Source organism: Hibiscus syriacus, unplaced genomic scaffold, assembly GCF_006381635.1.
Source record: "Hibiscus syriacus cultivar Baekdansim isolate YM2019G1 unplaced genomic scaffold, ASM638163v2 tig00001120_pilon, whole genome shotgun sequence".
Taxonomy (NCBI): Eukaryota; Viridiplantae; Streptophyta; class Magnoliopsida; order Malvales; family Malvaceae; genus Hibiscus; species Hibiscus syriacus.
The window spans coordinates 1748605-1773273 of NW_024061845.1; the positions used below are offsets into that span (position 1 = coordinate 1748605).

At 36.8% G+C, this 24669-nt stretch overlaps 2 protein-coding genes and 1 pseudogene across 2 annotated transcripts; 2 read left to right on the forward strand and 1 right to left on the reverse strand.

The window, feature by feature from the left end:
- Window positions 1–3128: 3128 nt before the first annotated feature.
- Window positions 3129–8211, forward strand: LOC120120898 (annotated as a pseudogene).
- A 615-nt stretch (window positions 8212–8826) lies between these two features.
- Window positions 8827–11265, reverse strand: LOC120120908 (50S ribosomal protein L13, chloroplastic-like). Its single transcript, XM_039140409.1, has 4 exons — window positions 10953–11265; window positions 10259–10444; window positions 9511–9681; window positions 8827–8984 (listed from the first exon to the last, which is right to left on the reverse strand). The coding sequence occupies exons 1-4, from the start codon at window positions 11220–11222 to the stop codon at window positions 8868–8870; spliced, it is 744 nt and encodes a 247-aa protein (XP_038996340.1). The 5' UTR covers window positions 11223–11265; the 3' UTR covers window positions 8827–8867.
- An 8-nt stretch (window positions 11266–11273) lies between these two features.
- LOC120120583 (protein ROOT INITIATION DEFECTIVE 3-like) lies at window positions 11274–13002 on the forward strand. Its single transcript, XM_039140191.1, has 2 exons — window positions 11274–11425; window positions 11697–13002. The coding sequence occupies exons 1-2, from the start codon at window positions 11274–11276 to the stop codon at window positions 13000–13002; spliced, it is 1458 nt and encodes a 485-aa protein (XP_038996122.1).
- Window positions 13003–24669: the final 11667 nt, after the last annotated feature.

Below are 24669 nucleotides of genomic sequence, written 5' to 3' on the forward strand. Positions count from 1 at the left end.
CACCACATACTTTTTTATTCATGCATGTGTGATTTTTTGGTAAATTATTTATTTTGATATGATATTATTTTATGATGACACGTTAATATTATCATAACTATTTTTTTTTGATAAAAAAACAATCGTTAATTCTTTAATGACGAATGACCAAAATAGACCTAAAACATTACTATGAATGAAAAATGAGGACAAAAGGTCAGTACAAATTATGCAATAATTATCCGGCCCCTCTCCATTAGGTTTCATTGTCATTGTGAGTTTTGCCATTTGGTGCTTCTCTTTGTATCAGCTTGATATCGATCAAAAGCAACATCTTTGTTGAATATAATATGGGCCACGTGAGTGAATCTGCATAAAAAGCAGATACGAGTTCTGCAGCAATGTATTATTGTACAAAAAAGACACGTCAATTATTGTAAGCAGTGGCTATTGGACACCAAAATCATCAGGGCTCAATGTTACTTTTTATTGAGAACCTCCCAACTTCTTGTTAATGTATCAATGATAAACATGAAGAGTTGCAGGGTTTTAGTTTTAGATCTCTATGCAATTATAGTTAAGCCTATCAGCAACACTCAATTTTCATTATTTCTCCCCCCTCTTCTACTAAAGTTACTACTTTTGAATTTTAAAATTATCATTTAAAATATTATACTAGAAAAGAAAAGAAAATAATAATATTTATATTTTTCTTTACTTTTTATCTTTATAAATAATTTAACTTTTTAAAAGTTATTTTATGATGTCAACCTTTTTTATATGATATATCATTTATAAAAAAAAATTAATTTTTTAAAAATTCTCAGGTAAATGAATTTTTTACCTTTTATCAATTACTTATCACGATAACTCGTTACATAAATTTAATATATAAAACTAAAGATCTCAAAAAATAAAAACTACGTGTGAAATTCGTTCTGTCTCTAACATTGCGAATAAAATCATAAATATAACGTTAGATAAACATCACAACAATATCGACATCGAACGTTCTTGAAAAATTTCAATATAATCAATAAAGGCATTGAAGTACCTGCTCGTCAATAAAAAAAAGATAAATTAAATATTTAAATTAAAATCTTATTTAATTAATATCTGAATTAAAAAATTAAAACATATTATTATAACCCAAAAAAAAAATTGAGCACAACTCCTCCTAAACCCTTAAAGGCTCTGTCCCTTCACAAGAGCTACTTTTGGTTAGATTACCATGATATACTCGGAATATCGAGCAGAACTTGGTTGTTATTAAGAGATTAGCATTGATGTTACGTTTACTACGAGTATTATTTATTATTTATGTTTGAATATATTTGGGTATGTAAATTAGCAATAAACTATTTTTATTTTATAGTAATTTTGAGCTACCAATATGACTTGGTTTGGATAAAATGAATAAAAACAATTGTTTTTGTTTGAGTTTTTACTCATATTTTTAATATCAAGATTATATTTGTAATTTTGATTAATTATTTTTAAACTTAAATAGTAACTAAAAAAATCTATTGTACCAATTACCAAACATGGTACGAGAGTCATGGAAATTGGGCTAGTAGGTACAAATTAACTGCAAACACTTGCTGCTCGTGTTTTGAAGTAACTTCATGTAACGTCAATGCCGCAAGTACTCGGAATAACCACCTGTTCTTCAATTCTAATACGTTCAAAAGTTGGAATCTACTAATAAAAATCGGATGTAATGATACAACACATTATATTATTAAAAATAAATCTAAATTTAAATTATAAAAGATAATATTATTAGAGAGACAATTAACGCACGTTGAAGACCACTTCTGTAGTCCTAATTTGTCTCTCTTTTCCACTTGCTATTTTCATAGCTCAATAACTCATCTTGTTAACATATTGCAGCAACAGTGATTGATTAAGAATCGTTAATGAGAGTTAGTCCACCATCTATATCAATCCTCTTCAGGAAAGTCAATTATGTATGAGCTTTCATAAACTTGTTTTGGACATGTCTGGATATTGCTTTCACCTGTAATCAAACACTCTTTTATAGCCTCTTTCGTTTGAGTGCAAGTTTCATCTAAATAAATTCCCTGCTTTCAAGCAAACATCGAGAAGAAAAAGATGAATCCAAAGAGTAAAAGCAAGAAAAATATCAACATAGTTAACGACCTTGAACGCCGTAAGTTGTAACCACTCTTGGTTACACAACAAACATCGTTTTGTCTTGTCTGCAAAACGATCGGAACTTAGTGATGTCACCGTTAAAAGGTTACGTTTTTTTCTTCTGGTACATGGTTTTGGCTTGGATTTCTTGCATCACAAGACAATATTTTATGTTGGGCCCCTGACTTTGTTAACTGAAACTTTCCCCAAGTTGGGTTATGGAATCATCCTATATATATGGTGATGCTATGTGCAAGGATAATCATTTGATCTGAATTTGACGGTTTTTAATATGACTCGATTGAATTTTTTTATAAGAAAAAAACATAGAAGTTTCTATTAGATCATGTTGTTTTGAATGGATGAGATCGGAGTGAATCATATTTTAATTCAGGTGAAAAAAATTTGATCTGAGATAATGTTATAATTATCCTTGATATATTTAGGAATAATTGCAAAACTTATAAAATTTCATCACCGAATTTATATTAACAAAATTATAAGTAATAAAATTCGAATAATTATTATAAAAATTGATCATTACAAATCATAAGTAATGTATGTTATATTCGCATATGATAAAGACTTTAACCAAAATAAAATCTAGATTAAAAATCCAAATATAATATATACCAATAACTAGAATTAAACTCAAGATGAAATATTCCAAAAACTCGACCTTATTTTCCAGAGCATCAAAATTAAGAAAGCACACTAATAAATGGTAAGAAGATTAAAGGAATCATGAGTTGTTCCCATAAACTAAAAGTATAATTACAGGCTACAACATTATTATTAATTCCCATAAATTATCCGCGTATGACATAAATACAATTCAGCACTTTTGAAAACCCGTTAAGATAGCCCTGTATAAGTATGATTTAACAGAGCCAGAGCAGACCATAACACAGCTCTGAGAGAGAGGGAGAGTTTCCCCTGCTTTCTCACCTTTTATTTCCTTCTTTCCTAGTTTTGTAGAATTAGCAGGCCAAATGGGACCTTGAGTTCATTCCAATCCCCTCGTTTCATCATATTTTTGTCTTTTGGTTTTGGCTGCTGTTTGTTGCTCGGCCAATGGCTGCGATTTATTTGCAGGCAAGTGGATCTTGGATCTATCTTATCCTCTTTACTCTTTCTCTGCTTGCCCTTTCATTGAAAAGGAGTTCAGTTGCCAGAAGAATGGACGCCAAGATCTGGTTTACACTAAATTCCGATGGCAACCGCTTGATTGCTCCCTCACAAGGTAATCTCTTTTTCTTTTCCCATGGATTGTGAACTATAAATAGGCTTAGTTCCGTGTTTGATAAAGGGAAGGTGGAAAAGGTTAATGGCTGTGTTGTTGATTAATTATTTGATTCTTTTAGCCTCCATTTTTCTCTCATTAAAAGTAAGACTTGTCTCCAACAGACGGCAAGTTAAAGGTTATGGGGGTGGGGGCTCAACTTTCTTTTTACCCTCTTCTAATTGCATGCCATTAGTTAATTATTTGATACTTTTGTTTATTAGGTAAGAATGTAAGATTTTAGTAGCTGATTATAAAAATGAGGTTATTTGAAAATAAATTTTATTAAATTATTGTTACTATATATTTTCATTTTCAATAAATTTATTTTTAATATTAAATTGAAAATTTATAAAAGTATTGAAATTGTTAATCAGTTCCATCCTTCAAAAACTCAAAGCATTAGGCTAATTGTACTCGGTTCTATTGAGTTTCAATTTCGGACATCATGTGATCTAATCTAACTTCTACGGCGCGTGGATACATCTCGTGTTCTTATACCGGGAAAATAAAAAGAGAAAATAACCTCAGTGACCAAAAATCTCAGATAATATACGATTTTGACCAACTTTTTTTGGATTTACGAAAATGACCAACAAAATCGCATTGCATTTCGCGTTGCGATAGTTGAAAATCGCGTTGTGATTTTCCATTTCGCGTTGCGATAGTCTACAGTTGTAATTGCGATTTTCCATTTCGCGCTGCGGTAGTCTACAGTTGTCGTTGCGATTTTCCAAATTCGTTGCGATTTTCCAAATTCGTTGCGATTTTCCAAATTCGTTGCGATAGTTAAAAAAAGATTTTGTTTCTTAAGAATTTTCTCTAAAAAGATAGCATCCGCGTGGACGTGTCGAAGACACGTATTACCACGACCACGACCCGACCCGAGACGAGACAGACGGCGGCGGCGCGCGAGAATCCCCTTTGTTCTCTATCACTCAACAAGGAAGTGGGAAAGCCAAGCCTTAAATACCATTCACAATAGTATTTCCAATACTATGTGGGATTTGAGCATTACCAACACTTGTTCCTAATACTATGTGGGATTGAGCCTTAAATAGTGATATTAATTTTGAATGTTTTGCTTAAAATTGCAATAATCGCGATTGATTGTAGATTGACTTTTAATTATGACATTTAATCGTATAATACTAATGCAATTGGTTGCTGATTCAGTTGTTTTAAGGTGCATGATTGTTAATTGTTTCCTGAATAATCACATTGTATTGGAAACAAGTGTTGGTAATGCTCAATCCCACATAGTATTGGAAACACTATTGGGAATGATATTTAAGGCTTGGCTTTCCCACTTCCTTGTTGAGTGATAGAGAACAAGGGGGACTCTCGCGCGCCGCCGCCGCCGTCTCGTCTCTGGTCGTGGTCGTGGTAATACGTGTCTTCGACACGTCCACGCGGATACTATCGTTTTAGAGAAAATTCTTAAGAAATACAATCTTTTTTTTAACTATCACAACGAATTTTCGCAACGAATTTGGAAAACGCAACGACAACTGTAGACTATCGCAACGAAAGCAACGAAATGGAAAATCGCAATGCGATTTTCAACTATCGTAACGCGATTTTCAACTATCGCAACGCGAAATGCGCAACGAAATGGAAAATCGCAACGCGATTTTCAACTATCGCAACGCGAAATGCAACGCGAATTTGCGATAGTGGAGATCGCAATGCGAATTTGCAAAATCGCAACGACATCTGTAGACTATCGCAACAACAACTGTAGACTATCGCAACGAATTTGGAAAATCGCAACGACAACTGTAGGCTATCGCAACGCGAAATGCAACGCGAATTTGCGATAGTGGAGATCGCAATGCGAATTAGAGATCGCATTGCGATTTTGTTGGTCATTTTCGAAAATCCAAAAAAAAATTGGTCAAAATCGTATATTATCTAAGATTTTTGGTCACTGAGGTTATTTTCTCAAATAAAAATTATATTAAAATATTGATGTGTATAATCGACATATATTCTCTAGCACGTGTAAATGGAAGTGTTTTTTTTTCGTACTGTCAATTTCACGGGATCGGCGGTGGGATAACTTTTCTATATTTCCTCTTCTGTCCTTGATGGGATTGTCTCTGGAAAGGCGGATTAATATACGGTTAATATACGACGTTATCATATACATTATAATATATTTAAAAATTTCGGTTTAGCGTTACCGAAAATGTTGAGTAATAATAATATAGTAGGTCTAACTCATGAAGAAATATTAAAAAAATTTGGCAACCGACAAACTTAGCTTCTCGATTTGTGTCGATACAAATGAAAAATATATCGCTTCATAACAATATTACAGGTAAAAATATGACAATACCGGTCTCAAAATGACAAAATCGGTAAAATGCTACCGAATATGTTGAAAGTGTCGATAATTTAATATAAGTATCGACACTTTCTGAATTTAAAAGAGAAGAAGTTATAGCGACTAAAAAGTGTCGACACTTTATGAAAATGTATCGATCTATAACAATATAACAACTAAAAATATGACAAAATCGGTTTCAAAATGACAAAACAGGTAAATAACTACCGGATATATTGAAAGTGTCGATATTTTAATATAAATATCGACACTTTTGAAATTTAAAAGGGAAGAAGTTATAGTGTCTATAAAGTGTCGATACTTTAAAAAAAATATTGATCCATAATAATATTACAGGTAAAAATATGACAAAACCGGTCTCAAAATGACAAACCGGTAAAATGCTACTAGATATGTTGAAAGTGTCGATAATTTAATATAAGTATTGACAATTTCTGAATTTAAAAGAGAATAAGTTATAGCGCCTAAAAAGTGTCGACACTTTATGAAAATGTATCGATCGATAACAATATAACAACTAAAAATATGAGAAAATAGGTCAAAATAAAGTATATACAATTTTTAAATTTGTGTCGATACACTTGTCCAGACGAAGTGTACGCATAAACTGTCGATACATTTATAAAAAGTATCGATCCCAATACAATGAAACCGATAATTATTAACAGGTTACAATGTAACCGGTAAAAATATACCGGTTAATTAGCAAATATGTCTACATTATGTATCGACACTCTTTAAATATGTGTCAATACTTTTTTCCAAAATGAAAGCACAAACAGGTGCACATATAAAGTGTCGATACATTTAAAATTGTATCGATCCCAAAAACATCGAAACCAATGTAATAGGTCAATTTACAATGTAACCGATTGAAATTTACCGGTTTTATGAGAAAATAGATCAATATAAACGCTACCTAATATGTTATTGTACTTAATAATATTTCCGGTTAAATGCCTATTTTATTATATAAGTGCTACCTATTACATTATATAAGCACTACATAAAATGTTATTGTGCTTGATAATATTTCCGGTTAAATGATATAACATAACCGATCTAAATTTTAACCGATCACTTCTTTAACCGATCACGTCGTTTTTTAGTCGTTTTTAGGTACCGCACAGTAAAAATACCCGTCCTTCATGCTTTCTTTCCAACGATCATTTCAATTTATAAATATTCAAATTCAAGTAATATTATTTGTAAAATATATAAATATTTACATTTTCTTAATAAATTTGTTAAATTCTTTGTTTTAGATTTGATGGATTGAAGTTTCTACAAAAGTTTAGAGGGAAGAGCATAATGTTTGTAGGAGACTCTCTAAGCCTAAATCAGTGGCAATCATTGACATGCATGCTCCACTCTGCTCTTCCGACTGCCCGATACAACATTACCAGACTTAACGATGTCACCACCTTCCTTTTTCCGGTGGGTACTTTTACTCCATTTTAAGCTAATATTTATTCAATGCCTTTCAATAAATATAGAAATAATAAATGTGACATACAACTCTCACAATTAATATTATTTTCTATAATAAGGTTGTAGATAATAACAGCTTGAGATCTGGAAATTATTGCAGGATTTTGATGTAAAAGTAATGCTGGATCGAAATGAATATCTGGTAGATGTTGTGATGGAAAAGATTGGAAGGGTTTTAAAGCTTGATTCCATCCAATCAGGGAAGCTATGGACAGGAATTGACATGCTCATCTTCAACACTTGGCATTGGTGGAATCGTCGTGGTCCTACTCAACCGTAAGTTGTTGCATTCGAGGTTTGAATTTCGACATTTATAATTCATTTGATCTATCATCTTTCAGATGGGATTTTATCGAATATCGGGGTGCAATTAAAAAAGACATGGATCGAATGCAAGCTTTTGAAATAGCTCTCAACACATGGGCCGAATGGGTGGATGCCAACGTTGATCCTTCAAGATCTCAAGTCTTTTTCCAGGGAATTTCTCCCTCTCATTACAAGTAAGCTTTTTTTTTAACAAACCCTTCATTACAATTCTTTTGTTATTTTATTTAAGTGGAGTAACGAAGGGCTGTGAATTTGGTAATGGCAGTGGGACTTTATGGGGTGAACCAAAAGCAAAGAGCTGCGTAGGGCAAAAGCAGCCATTGCTCGGCACAACATATCCCGGAGGTTTACCACCAGCGGTGGATGTAGTAAAGAGAGTAATAAGCAAAATGAAAAAACCAGCGAAGTTGCTTGATGTGACATTGTTGTCAATGCTGCGCAAAGATGGTCATCCTTCTATTTATGGGCTTAGTGGATCCACTGGCTTGGATTGCAGCCATTGGTGTCTAGCGGGAGTTCCAGATACATGGAACGAGCTTCTTTACAATCTTACTCTTTGAAAACCATTCATTTGTTAACATCAAATTTAAAAATAAAAACAATAATCCAAGATGAAGAAATTAGAAATTCCCATAAGTCGCATTTACTTTCACAGTTAAAACAAGGTTCATTTGATATAAACTACAAGCGCAGCATGCAGCATGTTGTATCATAATAAGGGCTGAAGAATGAAAGTTATACCCCCAAGGACAAAAAACATGGGGTGTTGGGAAATAAACGAGTAACAAGTAATTTTCCTATAATCAGATTTGTGAGAATACGAAATAAAAGCGGAAAAAATAATACCCGAAAAATTGATAACGGAGTTCAGACAGTTGTGCTTACGTCTCCGGACTGCTGCAGATCTTTTATTAAAGAGAAAAAATTACAGGTGTTTACAAAACACACTTGAGAGAGAACTGAAAGATTTTAGGATGATTTTGAAGCTAAATAGGTTAGGGTATTTATAGTTGAAGCTAAAGGGTTAATATTTGAAAATATCCTAAAGTGCAATGACTAAAAGTGTAATTAACCCAAATAAAAATTAAATGCACCAAATTCTGTGACTAATCCACCGAATTCGGCACCCCTATTATTGATTATTAACGCTCCCCATCGCCCCCCATCTTTGACTTTGCTAACAGGGGGGAAAAATGTAAAACAGTGTGGAAAGAAAGCGATGTTGATCTCTCTTTCTCGCTCTCAACTTTTCCCTCAATCTGGACGATGCTTTAAATTTGCTTATCGCTGCTTCTGCACCCTCTTGTCCTGTATAGGCAGCTCAACAGGCTTCTGAGCCTCATGCGGATGATCCGGACCCTTGCACACCTTCAAGTGGTTAAACAATGCTCTACCAAGCTGGAAAAAAAGAAGATGAAGATTACTGTAGACCTTAACCATAATCAATAAGAATCATGCATGCCATTTTCGAATGACACTAATGGATTGAATGCATGAGCTGACATTATCATGGATGATTGATGACTTGTTTCATAAGCCTTACAAATTGGAATACATTAAGAATTATGAGGACTGTATACGCGAATTAAATTCCAATGATTGGCACTTCGAACTTCCTACCCTTCATTTTCTTTCAGAATTTGCACATTCCAGTTTCTCCTCATTAGCAAGTAAATTCTTATTTGTAGAGACAACCACTATGTTCAACTTATCATTCTCACTCATAGTGTGCATAAGCAGATGTCACGAAGCCACCCCAGTAAAACTATTATATTATTACTTAAACTAGTTACTAGCTTCGCAACGTGTGCACATAGAAAGTTCAGGATAAGTTTTTTGTCGGTCTTGATTTTAAATCTATTTATCGATTCATATTGAACTCAGATGCAGATATCAGTCTGGAGTTCTAAACCAATGAACTCACCCTTCCTTTAGGAAGCATACCACGAACAGCATGCTCGATTATCATTTCAGGAATTCTCTGATGCAGCTGATTGAATGTTTCCACTTTCATTCCACCTGGTCTTCCTGAATGCCTCCGGTAGAGCTTCTGGGTCCTTTTCTTTCCGGATACAGCAACCTTTTCAGCATTTACCTATTGAGTTGATGTGCAGCTCAGTTTTTTAGGATTTTTTTCTTTGATCAAATGACGAAACATATTGTGAGAAACCAAGCAATATCATTAAAGCTCCCCCTAAATTACCAAATTAGTATAAATCATAACATGTTCCTTTCGCCAAGAATATCGGTTCCACAATATGTTGGAAGAAGAATTACGGGAAAATAAATAATCAAAACACACTATTCTACTGCAACACGGATCCACATTACGGAGCAAGATAATGCAGTTAACAACTAACAACAAAGACTACAACTTGGTGCAGATCTAGTTTACTTTATCATTACCGAAACATAGAATATAAAAACCGAACATATTTAGCAAGGTCAACATTTCACAACCGAAGAAGTAACGAGAGGTCATGGAGTGGAAATAACTTTTATCATGTTTCAATCAAATCAATTAACTTGTACATAGACTTGCACTGTAACAGTAAAAAGCAAGCAACATTTTCTATATGGTTAAACCTTTTTCCAGAATCTCACTAATTGCGAACAACAATGTTCATAAACAAAACTCCTACATGTTACACAAAAGCACATAAACCACATACCAATATCACAAAAGCACCCATATCGACACTAGGAGTGTAAGTCGGCAAATTCTTTCCACGGATATGCACAGCAATTATTGATGCCAGTCTTCCCAGAATTTTGTCAGTTGCATCAACAACATACCATGATTTCTCAGTATTAACGTGGTCTTTAGCTTTGGGGTACCATGTGTTGTTCCAAATGTCCCGAAAACAAAAAAAAACATGGTTCAAGTTAAGTAAGCAAGAAGGGAGAAAAGTTGAAACATCTTCAAAGAACACAGTGAGAAGCAGATCATTGAGAAAAATGTTACAGAAATTGACTGCAATCTCACATTAATAATTTTGAAAAAGGAAAAAAAGAAAAGACACAATGTAAAGGGAAATCATGTCACATAATCAGAGCATGACTATTTATTAAAAGAAAATATACCCAATTTTACAAAAAACATAAAGTTTTACTATATCCTGTTCAAAAGTTTGAAGTTCAAAACAATAACAATCCCAATTGCAAGGTTAAAAATGAAAAAAAAAAATTAAGCCAAAGAAGAAGAAAAAAACAATTCTCACCAAATGAACCAGGAAAATAATCAGTTCAATGGTCATAATTACATTAACAGGAGAATCCATTCAAAACCCAGAAACAAAAGGAGCTTTAAGAAAGAAGAAAAGAAAGGCAAATAAATGGAAAAAAGCAGAGACACAGAAAGATTACAGGGCTATCAGCCTCGGATTCCTCGAACATCCAACGTTGATTTTCAGGGACAAGAGAGAGTTCCTGACAACAAACCTGGAAATCCCGTTTAGACAAAGACAACGTTGTTGTCCGAGCAGAAGAAGGTTTGGACAATGCTACTATAGGGAAGAACCCAAGAAATGAGCTTTGGTTACTAGGGATAGTTCTTTTCAACGAAGCAAATGAAGGTCTATCTGATGATGAAGAAGAAGAGAAGATAGTTGAAGTTGAAGCACAGAGGAGTGCCATTTTTCGTTGGACTCTTTCCCACTGATTCACTCTTTGCACAAATTAGATAAGATGGTCTTTATTTTCCTTTCGTTTTCCGTTCAATTTTCCTCCCTTGTAAGCAGGCCAAACAAAAAAGCCTCTTCGTTATCTGGCTTGAAAAAAGTAAAAGCCGAACCCACTCGGGCACAGAAAAATAATTGTTTAATTTTTTCTCAGTCCTTGTAAACCTCAGACTTTTGAAATTAAAGCCGTTTACTTTGTTTCTAAGAATTCAATCCTCTACTTGTATGATTTGAAGAGAATGAAGACATAATATTATATATTTTTTATTCAACGTTAATTAGACAAATAATAATAAAAATTAGTAAAATAAAAACATTTGTAATTCAGTTTGCAACTTACCCATTACATACGGTCAAAGCGTTTTACAACTTACCAAATGTGATGATTTAAAACCACCTTGTTTTCAACGCCCACACTCCATATTTCAAGCAAACATGTCATCATCTTCTTCGCATCGATTGTCCTCACCAGCTCCCCTGATGGTCCCATTACCGCCTTCGATGCCGTCTCCGGTGTCTCCTTCCATCACTTCTCCGGCAGCAGATCACCTCGCCGTGGCCTTGCCCTCGTTGGCAACTCATTCATTGCTGCTTCTCATATTTCCCCAGAGACTACTTCAGCCTCTATTCATCTCTACAACTGGTGGTCTTCATCCGTTTTGCATAATCTCCTTGTTCCTGAACCCGTTGCGTCCTTGTCAGCTACCCCTGATGGCTTGTATTTATTTGCCGGTGGACTTTCGGGTCGTTTTTATTTTATTTCTGTTCCTTCAGGGAATATATTCGCATCATACTCTGCACATAACAAGCCTGTTGCTTGCCTCAAACAAAGTGAAGACGGGTCACTTTTGATATCCGGCGGCGATGATGTCACTGTTTCTTACGTTCGGATCTTTCAAATCGTCGAGGCATCGCTTGATACGAGCTCCACCAGTTTGATGTTGCAGAGATTTGTTGCGCATGATGGCTCGGTCACTGCAATAGACTCTAGTTTGGCGCAGTGCAACTCTACCATAATATCATGCTCCTTGGATTGCACGGTTAAATTCTGGGGATTGTTGGATGGAACAAAGTTGATAACAGTGGCATTCCCTTGTCCAATTATGGGGATAGCATTAGATCAAATGAGGGCAGAATTCTTTGCTGCAGGCTCTGATGGATTCATCTACAAGGGGTTAATAAATGTCGGAAGCAAATTTCATGTGAATCAAGGCCATGAGTGCACCAGATGGGCACAAAAACATGAGAGTGGGATTGTATCTTTAGTGATTGCGAGTGAAACGAAGAATCTGATATCGGCTTCTGAAGACGGGATGGTTTATATATGGAAAACCGAAACAGGCGAGGCCATTATGGGACTTGGAAGCCATATAGGAAGCATTAGTGAAATGGTGGTAGCTAATGGTATGGAGCAAGACTTGAATGTTGGTAAAAAAGTTGACAATTTCGGTGATGAAATAAACAGGGTGGAGCAGAGCAGGCCATTGAAGGACACTTTGGAGTTAGAAGATGTGCTGCGGGTGGCCGCAAAGGACCGGAGCCGAGCCATTGATATGCTCGAGTCAGCGATTTCGACATATAAAAAGCTGTTGGAGGTCATTCTCAAGGAAGCCAAGAAGGGTGTCCTGGTAGCACCACCAACAGTGGAAAACAAGAGCATAGCCTGTAATCCGAAACAAATATTTCAGATACTGCCTCTAAACTTTTGTTTCCAAAGGCAAAATGAAGACAAATGAAGTTTGTTCGTTGTTTTGGTATGTTTGTTTCTGTCTGTCTGGAACTGCTGTCCTATAATAGAATAATTCAATAAAGTAATATCTTATAGTCAAAAAATTATTTTATAATTTTTTATTATTTAAAAAATTTAATAAAGTAATATCCTATACTAAGGAACTATTTGTGTACTTTACCCATTCATTTAATCTTGAAAACCTGCAGACATGCAATCGAAGCCTTTGGTTTTGCCACTTGGTCTGGAATGTTCTTTCTCTTTCAAGAATCTCTATATCCTTTCTAGTCTCCATGTCTCTGACTTTGTTGAAAGCTTTAAAAAAATCCTGTCTTTGCCACCCCTTCACATCCTCGTCACGCGTCCACATTAAATAAACAGTTTTTCTCGTACTTTCCTAGGAACCAAACACTGGGTTACTCGTATTACCGAAAACCAAATTACATCTCAATATCGATATTACCTAAATCCAGCAGCCCCAATCTAAATATTTCAAAACCCAAACAAAAAAATAGAACCCAAAGTCTAAATGGATCAAGGGTAAACTACATGTTTAGTATATAAATATTACTTTTATTCCGTTTTGATACTTAAACTTTATTTTTTTTAAACCATATCTAATGTTTAGTTTATGTTTTATTTTGGTATCCTGTCGTTAGAAACTTAACAGGAATGTTGACATGTCACCATAAGGTAATGTCATGTTATCACGATGTAGTTATATTAAGTTTTTAACATTGAGATATCAAAGTGAAACATTATGAATAATTTTAAAAAAAAATGTACCTAAATGGAATCAAAATAATAATTTAGATAATAGTTTTTTAAAAAAAATGTACCTAAATGACCATCCAGCTCAGTTGGTAGAGCACAAGGTTCTTAACCTTGAAGTCGTGGGATCGAGTTCCACGGAGGACATTTCATAATTCGGAGGTCTCTTACGGAAGTTGCTCTCAACCTAGTGTTGGGAGTAGCCTATTATCTTACCTCCCCTTACCTTATATATATATATATATGGGAAAAAGAACAGTTTAAAAAAACCTGTACTTTACCAATGATCATTGTTATCATTGCCAACACCAACAGAGATCACAACCACATCGGCACGTACGATGTCTTCAATTAATCATATCATCACAAATTACTAGTCCTCATCCTCAGCGCTTGACCACACCAGTATTTAGTTATTGTTTTGTAATTATATTTATATACACGTGTGTATTTTCAATGTATTTAATTAATATGTTTCTTTCTTATTAGTTTGAGGTCTATTTGGACCCTTTTTTCCTTGTATTTAGTATTATACAATACTACTATCATTCATCATATGCATTTTATATTTGTTTTATGTACGACATTTAACAATCGATTGTATTACATATTTTAATTTTTATAAAACAATAAAATATTTGTTTAAGATCTATTTGTGCCCATTTTTTAAATTTATAAAACAATAAAATGTTTTAATTCTTTTATCACATGCATTTGTCTCCTTAAAATGCGATTATTGGTTGCTCGTTCTTCAAGGAGATCCATTCCAGATTTGAATCTGATTTCTTCCGTTTGTACAAACTCACACTTTTGTACAAATTTATTACAAATTGCCAATTTTCTATTTTTTATGAACTAAATCATCAAATAATTATTTGAATTCAAATATACAAGAAGAATCAAACACGTGGCCATTTTATATCGATCACTCAATTGTAAGAAGGTAGTACAAGGGTCTTGTTTCGATCAACAATAAGACCACTTGATTTTTTACCTTAATCTTCATAAATTTAATTTTCTATTTTATAAATTCCGTACCCTTTTCCACATGTGTTTGCCTTTTCTTTTCTTTTCTTTTTTGTCCGGGAAAAAAATCATCAAGGCCTCTCAAAACTCCCTCAATTGAACTTGATAAGCAGCTCAGGACAAAGCTAGAAGAAAGTCCTATGTGGGATATTTTCATCAACTCAAAATTTTTAAACACTTTTTAAACTTAGGAGCACCATTGTCAAATTTTCCTGTAAGAGAAATGGAAGCCTTATTTTTTTTAAAAAAATTGAACACACCCTTTTGAGCTCTGTTGAAGTTGTTTCTACAGGCTCCTGTTGAATCCCCAGTTTTCGTTTCAGCCTGTTTTCTTCATTCTGGTGATTGTTTCATGGGAAATTGACAAAAAGGTTGAGCCTTTATTTCTGGGTTTTTGATATAAAGAGTGAAACTTGGCATTTTTTGCTCTTTTTATTGTGGTTGGGTGTAACCCCTAGACCCGGCCTATGCGTTTCGACTAAGTCTAGTGGATCACATTATGATTCATTAAGACATTTTTCCGAAATCGTTATTCAAACAATGTAAAATCACATTATAAATGACATGAAATTATAATAAATCATACTATCAAAACCTAACTTGTAAATATAATACCAATAAGTAATCAATTAATTTAAAACATATCTTAAAAATCAAATCACGATAAACCGAATAGTAATAGTAAAAATGTCATCATATTAAAATCTCATACTTTTAAATAAGGTCAATGTCAACAAAATAAAGTCAACTTGCAAGGTAAAAACATTACAATCAGATATACTTCAATAGATATGTTGATCCTCCAAGTGCTCAATCCAGGGTATCTAACCAACAGTATCTGAAAGGGGAAAACATTTTCGAAAAGTGAGCTAGGCTCAGTGTGTCCCAATATTACCATACTATAGGTACACTAAACATATCATAGTCCAAAAAGTTTCATAAAATTATACTGCAGTAAATCTCTTTAAAAAAAACGTTACCCTAAGGGAACATCTTAGGCCTGAGAGCCTACCAAGATAGATTTTGGGCCGTGGGGCCTACCTAAGAACATCTTAGGGCCGCAGGGCCTACCGAGAATGATCTCAGGGCCGCAGAGCCTACCTAAGAGTCACATTAGGTCCGTAAAATTTTCCAGCTGATCAGAGCTGTACTTTATAAATTCATATTCCAAAAATTCAATTGCACCGTGTTATAAATTCCATAAAACCATAAACATGGTAATTCTATATCATTTCAAAACAAATATCATATAAGTCATAATCCATAATCACATTAAATCGGTGCATCAACAATACGGTAACCAAAGAATTCAGTGTACCACATATTAAAACAAATAAAACAATAATAAATAGGGAACACACCTTGATAATAGGTTCAAATCGTAGATCTACTGATTGCTGGTTTCACCACGCTCTGCTACAGTTTTCGAACCTAATTATAGTAACACTATATTACTTATGGGTAACATAAATAAATCTCTAAAATCATAAAATTTACGAGTCTTACGAGTGAATACTGGTATACGTGGTTTAACTGATCTAGAAGAGTGGGTCGAGCTGTTGAACGATCCGGTGAGTCTCGTGCACCTTCAAATAACAATAATTTATCAGCCCCAAATCTTACTTAATTGTTCAAAGCTAGAATTCTTAAGTATATAAGCATTTTTCGGGTTTGACTATCATTTTGGGCACCACGCTCTGCTACAGTTTTCGAACCTAATTTATAACACTATATTACTTATGGGTAACATAAATAAATCTCTAAAATCATAAAATTTACGAGTCTTACGAGCTAGAATTCTTAAGTATAAGCATTTTTCGGGTTTGACTATCATTTTGGGGTATTCGAGTCTGAATTTGGCCAAACGGATTGCGGAATCAATCAGGATGTCGAAAAACATAAGTATGACTTTTAAAATTCAGATTATTGTCAAAGTCAACCACTTTGACCGTCGATTTGGAGACCTTCGGGTTGAATTTGCCAAAACGGACTGCGGAAATGGATTGGCACGTCGAAAACTATCAGGATAGGTATACTCGGAAAAGATTTACGGTCGTTTAATGCTCGGTCAAAGCCATTTTAAGTTTTGGTCAAAGAAAGTCAACGGTCAACGGTCAACGGTCGGGTCAACGGTCGGGTCGGGTCAGACCGGTCAAACCGATTCAGACCGGTCAAACCGGTTCGAACCGGTTGAAACCGGTCAAACCGGTCAGAACCGGTTGAAAACCGGTCAAACCGGTTTCCAGCAGCCACTCGCGGCGGCGCGTGTGGCGCGTGAGGCGTCCTTCGAGGCCCTAAAAATCTCGGAAAAATTTCTAAAAATTATTTTGAGCGATTTCAAGATACTTACAACGATCGGTTCAAATTTTTGAACGGCGGAGAGCTCGATTTCAAATCGGCCGAATCTTTGACTGCACTACCTCCTCACGCGCCGCCGTCTACGGCGGACAAGATTGACACCGGTGAACTCGGAACGGCACAAGGAACACGATGGTGCGGGAGGTGTCGTAAACAGAGCAACGATCAGCGGTGAATTTAAGATTTTCTCGGCGATAGAGCTAACAAAACCGTCGCTACTTTGACTGGAAATTCCCGACGTTTGGCCGCGTTTCGCTTCAATTAATTTGAAGGTTTTTCTCCTCGCTCGATGATGAACACAACGGTGGTTTCAAAACAACGATCGGAATTCGGACGGCGTCGGAATCGAGTTTGGAAGTTGTGTGCGTGAGGAAGGATTTGTGAAATTGATTTCTGTTTTTCAAAACAGAAATCACGCATATATCAATTGTCTGCCGACACTCCATGGTTAAATTCAGGGCTTGGTCCCTGAATTTTCTTTAACTTTAAAACAAGCTCCAAGTTTTAAAATCTTTCAATTCAGTCCCAAATTTTCACAATTAAACCCTCAAATTTTAATTAAATATTATTTTGAAAATCGGGTTGTTACAATTCTCCCCCTCTACAAGAAATTTCGTCCTCGAAATTTATCTTATGAGAATAGTTGAGGAAACTGAGCCTCCATTGACTCCAATGTCTCCCAAGTAGCTTCTGAGGGGCCTCGATTCCTCCACTGAACTTTGACCATTGGAATCCGTCTATTCCGAAGAACTCGTTCATCTCTCTCCAAGATCTGAATGGGCTCCTCTTCATATGACAAATCAGGTCTCAGCTCTACTTCTTCAACCTGAATAATGTGACCTGGATCTGGACGGTATCTCCTCAACATTGATACATGAAAGACATCATGAATACGACTTAGCTCAGAAGGCAACTCAAGCTGATATGCAACAGGTCCTACCCTCTTCAAGATACGAAATGGTCCAATAAATCTTGGACTCAATTTACCCTTACGCCCGAATCTTAATACTTTCTTCCAGGGTGAAACTTTCAAAAAGACCGATCTCCCACTTCAAACTGTATATCCTTCCTTCTTTGATCTGCATAAGATTTCTGCCTATCAAATGCCTCTTTCAGACGGTCACGGATTAATCTGACTGTGTCCTCCGTCTCTCGCACTAACTCAGGTCCCAACGTTTTCCTATCACGCAACTCAGTCCAACAGATTGGAGTGCGACATTTACGCCCATAGAGTGCTTCATAGGGTGCCATACGAATACTGGTCTGATAACTGTTATTGTAAGCAAATTCAGCCAACGGCAAAAAGTTCTCCCAACTACCATGAAAATCGATTACGCAACCCCGCAACATATCCTCCAGAATCTGAATTACTCTCTCAGATTGACCATCAGTTTGTGGATGAAAGGATGTACTATAATCCAATCTTGTTCCCAAAGCCGTATGTAACGCCTTCCAAAATCTCGAAGTAAATCTCGGATCTCGATCAGAAATAATAGACAATGGAACACCATGCAATCGGACAATCTCTGAAATATACAATCTCGCCAGCTTGTCCAAAGTATAATTTACCCGCACAGGAATGAAGTGAGCTGACTTTGTAAGTCTGTCAACAATTACCCAAACTGAATCTTTTTTCGAAGGAGTCATAGGTAAACCGGTAACAAAATCCATAGTAATACGCTCCCATTTCCATTCAGGAATCTTGATAGGCTGTAACAAACCTGATGGATGTTGATGTTCTGCCTTAACTTGCTGACAAGTCAAACACCTAGCCACAAAATTAGATATGTCTTTCTTCATCCCAATCCAATGATACCTCTCTCTCAAATTCCGGTACATCTTATCTCCTCCGGGGTGCATAGCATATGGACTACTATGAGCCTCAATAAGGATAGTCTGCCTCAACTCAGCATCATCAGGCACACAATATCTACTTTTAAAACATAAAACTTCATCCTGATCAATTGCGTAATCCAAGTTTGTCCCCTGCTCTACTTGCTCAAAGATGGAAAGCAAAGAGCTATCAAGGGGCTGTTTAGCCTTGATCTCATCAACCAAGGTCGGCTTAACTTGCAATTCTGCTAATAAAGTGCCATCGTCATATAAATTCATCCTGGCCATTAAAGATCTCAACTCCGATACTGCCTTTCGACTCAAAGCATCCGCTACAATGTTAGCTTTACCAGGGTGATAATCAATCACACAATCATAATCCTTCAGAAGCTCTAGCCAGCGCCGTTGTCTCAAATTAAGCTCCTTCTGGGTCAGGAGATACTTTAAGCTCTTATGATCCGTGAAAATATAACACTTTTCTCCATAAAGATAGTGTCTCCAAATCTTCAAGGCAAAAATCACTGCTGCTAACTCCAAATCGTGAGTAGGATAATTACACTCATGCGGTCGCAGCTGACGGGATGCATAAGCCACCACCTTACTTTCTTGCATTAAAACACAACCAAGTCCTGAATGTGAAGCATCACTATACACTGTAAAATCCTTCTCGGACTGTGGTTGAATCAACACCGGTGCTTGAGTCAAAACCACCTTTAATTTCTCAAAGCTCTCCTGTTGTGCCTCGCCCCAATCAAATGGCACATTCTTCCTTAACAACTTTGTCAAAGGAGAAGCAATGATCGAGAAGCCCTCAACAAAACGTCGATAATAACCAGCCAAGCCCAAGAAACTACGGATCTCAGAGATGTTCTTGGGTCGTTTCCAATTTATAATAGCCTCTATCTTGCTGGGATTGACCTGAACACCTCGCGCAGAAATAATATGCCCCAAAAACGACACTTCTTGAAGCCAAAACTCACACTTGCTTAGTTTGGCATATAGACGATGCTCTCTCAAAGTCCGTAGAACGATTTTCAAATGCTCGTCATGCTCTGGCTCAGTACGAGAATAGATCAGAATATCGTCAATGAAGACCACCACAAATTGATCCAAATATGGTCGGAACACCCGATTCATCAAATCCATGAAAGCTGCAGGAGCGTTCGTCAAACCAAAAGGCATCACTAAAAATTCATAATGACCGTATCTAGTGCGAATGGCCGTTTTTGCAACATCAGATCCTTTGACTTTCAATTGATAATACCCCGAACGAAGATCAATCTTAGAGAATACAGTAGCTCCTCGCAATTGATCAAATAAGTCTTCAATCCTAGGTAGTGGGTATTTATTCTTGACCGTCATCTTGTTCAACTTCCGATAATCAATGCATAGCCTTAAAGACCCATCCTTCTTTTTCACGAACAAAACTGGAGCTCCCCATGGTGAAGTACTATGTCGGATAAATCCTCGATCGAATAATTCTTGCAATTGGACCTTCAACTCCTTAAGTTCCTTTGGAGCCATGCGATAAGGTGCCATAGAAATAGGTGAAGATCCCGGATAAGTCTCAATCTCGAACTCTACCTCTCTATCAGGAGGTAACCCTGGCAACTCCTCAGGAAAAACATCAGGAAACTCGCTAACTGTACGAATCTCCTCGATTGTGGACAATGCACCTTTAGTGTTCAAAATACAGGCAATGAACGTCTCATATCCCTTTCGGATCATACGATCAATTTCCATCGCTGAAACTATATTGGAGAGATAGCCACGCCGTTCACCAATTAACACAACAGTCCGACCATCTGAAGTCTTCAGGGTAGCTCGCTTGTACTCGCAATCTAGATTTACCTTGTGTTTATTCAACCAATCCATCCCAAGAATTAGATCAAACTCCTCTAGAGGAAGCTCCATAAGATCAGCGAGAAAAATTTCTCCCTGCACCTCCAAAGGACAACGCCGAAATACCTTATTCACTAATACCGCTTGTCCTACTGGACTTGTAACTGTAACAGTATTTTTAGTGTTCTCGATCGGAATCTGAAGGTTTCGAGATACTGAGCTCGATACATAGGAGTGGGTGGAGCCATTGTCCAATAGTGCAAAGTATGGAATGGAATAAATAGTAAATGTACCTGCAATAACCTCAGGCTCATCTCTGTCATCACGATGTCTAGTGGCATAAACCAAGGCTGGTTGTCTAGCCTCAGAAACTGTTGGCCCTCTATTTTGCTGAGGTCGAGCTCTACTGTCTGTCCTGGACGCTGAACCACGAGCCTTTACTTGGCTACGATCTCTAATTGGAGTATGTACTGTAGTCTGAGAACGCACAGGAGTCTGGGTAGCGATCCGCTCAGACGAAGCTAGCTGAGGACAATCCCTCCGAAAATGTCCACTAGATCCACAATGAAAACATGCTCCGGTCTTCCTATAACACTCTCCCGTGTGCCGTTTCCCACAAAAGTCACACTGAGGCACTAGAACCGGAACCGAAGAACCACCTCTACTAACAGCTGAAGGTGATGATACAGTAGACCTGAAGCGTGTATTGCTCCTCTGAGGGGCTGAAGTACGAGTCCTCTTACCGGAATGTGAGGATAATTCAGTAGGACCAAAAGATTTCCTAGATCGCTCCTGATCAACACGCTCTCTACCAGAAGCTAACGCCTCCATCTCCTCAGCATCCTTGGCTCTGCTTACCAGCACATCAAAAATCTCATCTTGAAGGGCTACCACCTGCCTACGTAGCTCGTATCTGAGTCCAAAGGCAAATTTACGACATCGATCTCTTTCGGTAGGCACCAGACTGATTCCATACTTTAACAATTTCAAGAACTCCATCTCATACTCTGAAACAGTCATGTCACCCTGAACCAAGTCCTGAAACTGCTGTCGTCTCTGGACTAAGTAGCGCTCACCCAAGAATCGGCTCCGAAAGCGCTCCTTGAAGAAATCCCATGTCAAACGATCAGTAGAAACACTACTGGTCACTGACTCCCACCATGTGTGGGCATTTCCATCTAACATCGCTACTGCCCCCAAATATCTCTTTGCTGAGTCCAAACCCAACTGATCCATGCGTCTTTGTGTATCCTGTAGCCAATCTTCTGCTTCAGTAGGAATTCCTCCAAGCTGTCCTCCAAAAGTCCTGACCCCATTAGCAATTAGAGTCTGCGAAATAGGAACCTCAGATACAACACCAGCAGCTCTGACTGCTCCCTGTATCAACTGCAGAAATTGTCTACCAAAAGTCTCATCCAAAGCAACTTCGGTAGATTCTGACTCAATATCTGTCACTCCTATGATCGGTGTAGTCATGCCAATACCATCGATAGGAGGCAGATTCGTTGGGGTCGTAGGAGCAGGATCACCTATCGGAGGTGGGGGATCTACTCGTATCTCATCGATCGGATCTGCAAATCTAGCCACTCGACCTCGTCCACGGCTAGTTCGACGACCACGTCTAGCACTCATTTTGATGGATCTCAAGTTTACTACAGAAGATAAAACTTAGGGTTAGATAAGCACTTGGAGTCTCGAACACAGTTAAAAATTTTAATAACTTTGTGATATGACCTTTGTATCTTGTTTTGTAAAATATTTCAAAATCGTATCTTCCATGTGGACTCATACACAGTCCGAGGGTTAAAAACCAAAAGCTCTGATACCAATAAATGTAACCCCCTAGACCCGGCCTATGCGTTTCGACTAAGTCTAGTGGATCACATTATGATTCTTTAAGACATTTTTCCGAAACCGTTATTCAAACAATGTAAAATCACATTATAAATGACATGAAATTATAATAAATCATACTATCAAAACCTAACTTGTAAATATAATACCAATAAGTAATCAATTAATTTAAAACATATCTTAAAAAATCAAATCACGATAAACCGAATAGTAATAGTAAAAAATGTCATCATATTAAAATCCCATACTTTTAAATAAGGTCAATGTCAACAAAATAAAGTCAACTTGCAAGGTAAAAACATTACAATCAGATATACTTCAATAGATATGTTGATCCTCCAAGTGCTCAATCCAGGGTATCTAACCAACAGTATCTGAAAGGGGAAAACATTTTCGAAAAGTGAGCTAGGCTCAGTGTGTCCCAATATTACCATAAAATCACTATAGGTACACTAAACATATCATAGTCCAAAAAGTTTCATAAAATTATACTGCAGTAAATCTCTTTAAAAAAAACGTTACCCTAAGGGAACATCTTAGGGCCTGAGAGCCTACCCAAGATAGATTTTGGGGCCGTGGGGCCTACCTAAGAACACATCTTAGGGCCGCAGGGCCTACCCGAGAATGATCTCAGGGCCGCAGAGCCTACCTAAGAGTCACATTAGGTCCGTAAAATTTTCCAGCTTGATCAGAGCTGTACTTTATAAATTCATATTCCAAAAATTCAATTGCACCGTGTTATAAATTCCATAAAACCATAAACATGGTAATTCTATACCATTTCAAAACAAATATCATATAACAGTCATAATCCATAAATCATCACATTAAATCGGTGCATCAACAATACGGTAACCAAAGAATTCAGTGTACCACATATTAAAACAAATAAAACAGTTCAATAATAAATAGGGAACACACCTCGATAATAGGTTCAAATCGTAGATCTACTGATTGCTGGTTTCACCACGCTCTGCTACAGTTTTCGAACCTAATTTATAGTAACACTATATTACTTATGGGTAACATAAATAAATCTCTAAAATCATAAAATTTACGAGTCTTACGAGTGAATACTGGTATATGTGGTTTAACTGATCTAGAAGAGTTGGGTCGAGCTGTTGAACGATCCGGTGAGTCTCGTGCACCTTCAAATAACAATAATTTATCAGCCCCAAATCTTACTTAATTGTTCAAAGCTAGAATTCTTAAGTATATAAGCATTTTTCGGGTTTGACTATCATTTTGGGGTATTTCGAGTCTGAATTTGGCCAAACGGATTGCGGAATCAAAATCAGGATGTCGAAAAACATAAAGTATGACTTTTTAAAAATTCAGATTCTTGGTCAAAGTCAAAGTCAACCACTTTGACCGTCGATTTGGAGACCTTCGGGTTTGAATTTGGCGAAACGGACTGCGGAAATGGATTTGGCACGTCGAAAACTATCAGGATAGGTATACTCGGAAAAGATTTACGGTCGTTTAATGCTCGGTCAAAGCCATTTTAAGTTTTGGTCAAAGAAAGTCAACGGTCAACGGTCAACGGTCAACGGTCGGGTCAACGGTCGGGTCGGGTCGGGTCAACGGTCGGGTCGGGTCGGGTCAACGGTCGGGTCGTGTCAGACCGGTCAAACCGATTCAGACCGGTCAAACCGGTTCGAACCGGTTGAAACCGGTCAAACCGGTCAGAACCGGTTGAAAACCGGTCAAACCGGTTTCCAGCAGCCACTCGCCCTGCGGCGGCGCGTGTGGCGCGTGAGGCGTCCTCCGGGGCCCTAAAAATCCCGGAAAAATTTCTAAAAATTATTTTGAGCGATTTCAAGATACTTACAACGATTGGTTCAAATTTTTGAACGGCGGAGAGCTCGATTTCAAATCGGCCGAATCTTTGACTGCACCACCTCCTTACGCGCCGCCATCTACGGCGGACAAGATTGACACCGGTGAACTCGGAACGGCACAAGGAACACGATGGTGCGGGAGGTGTCGT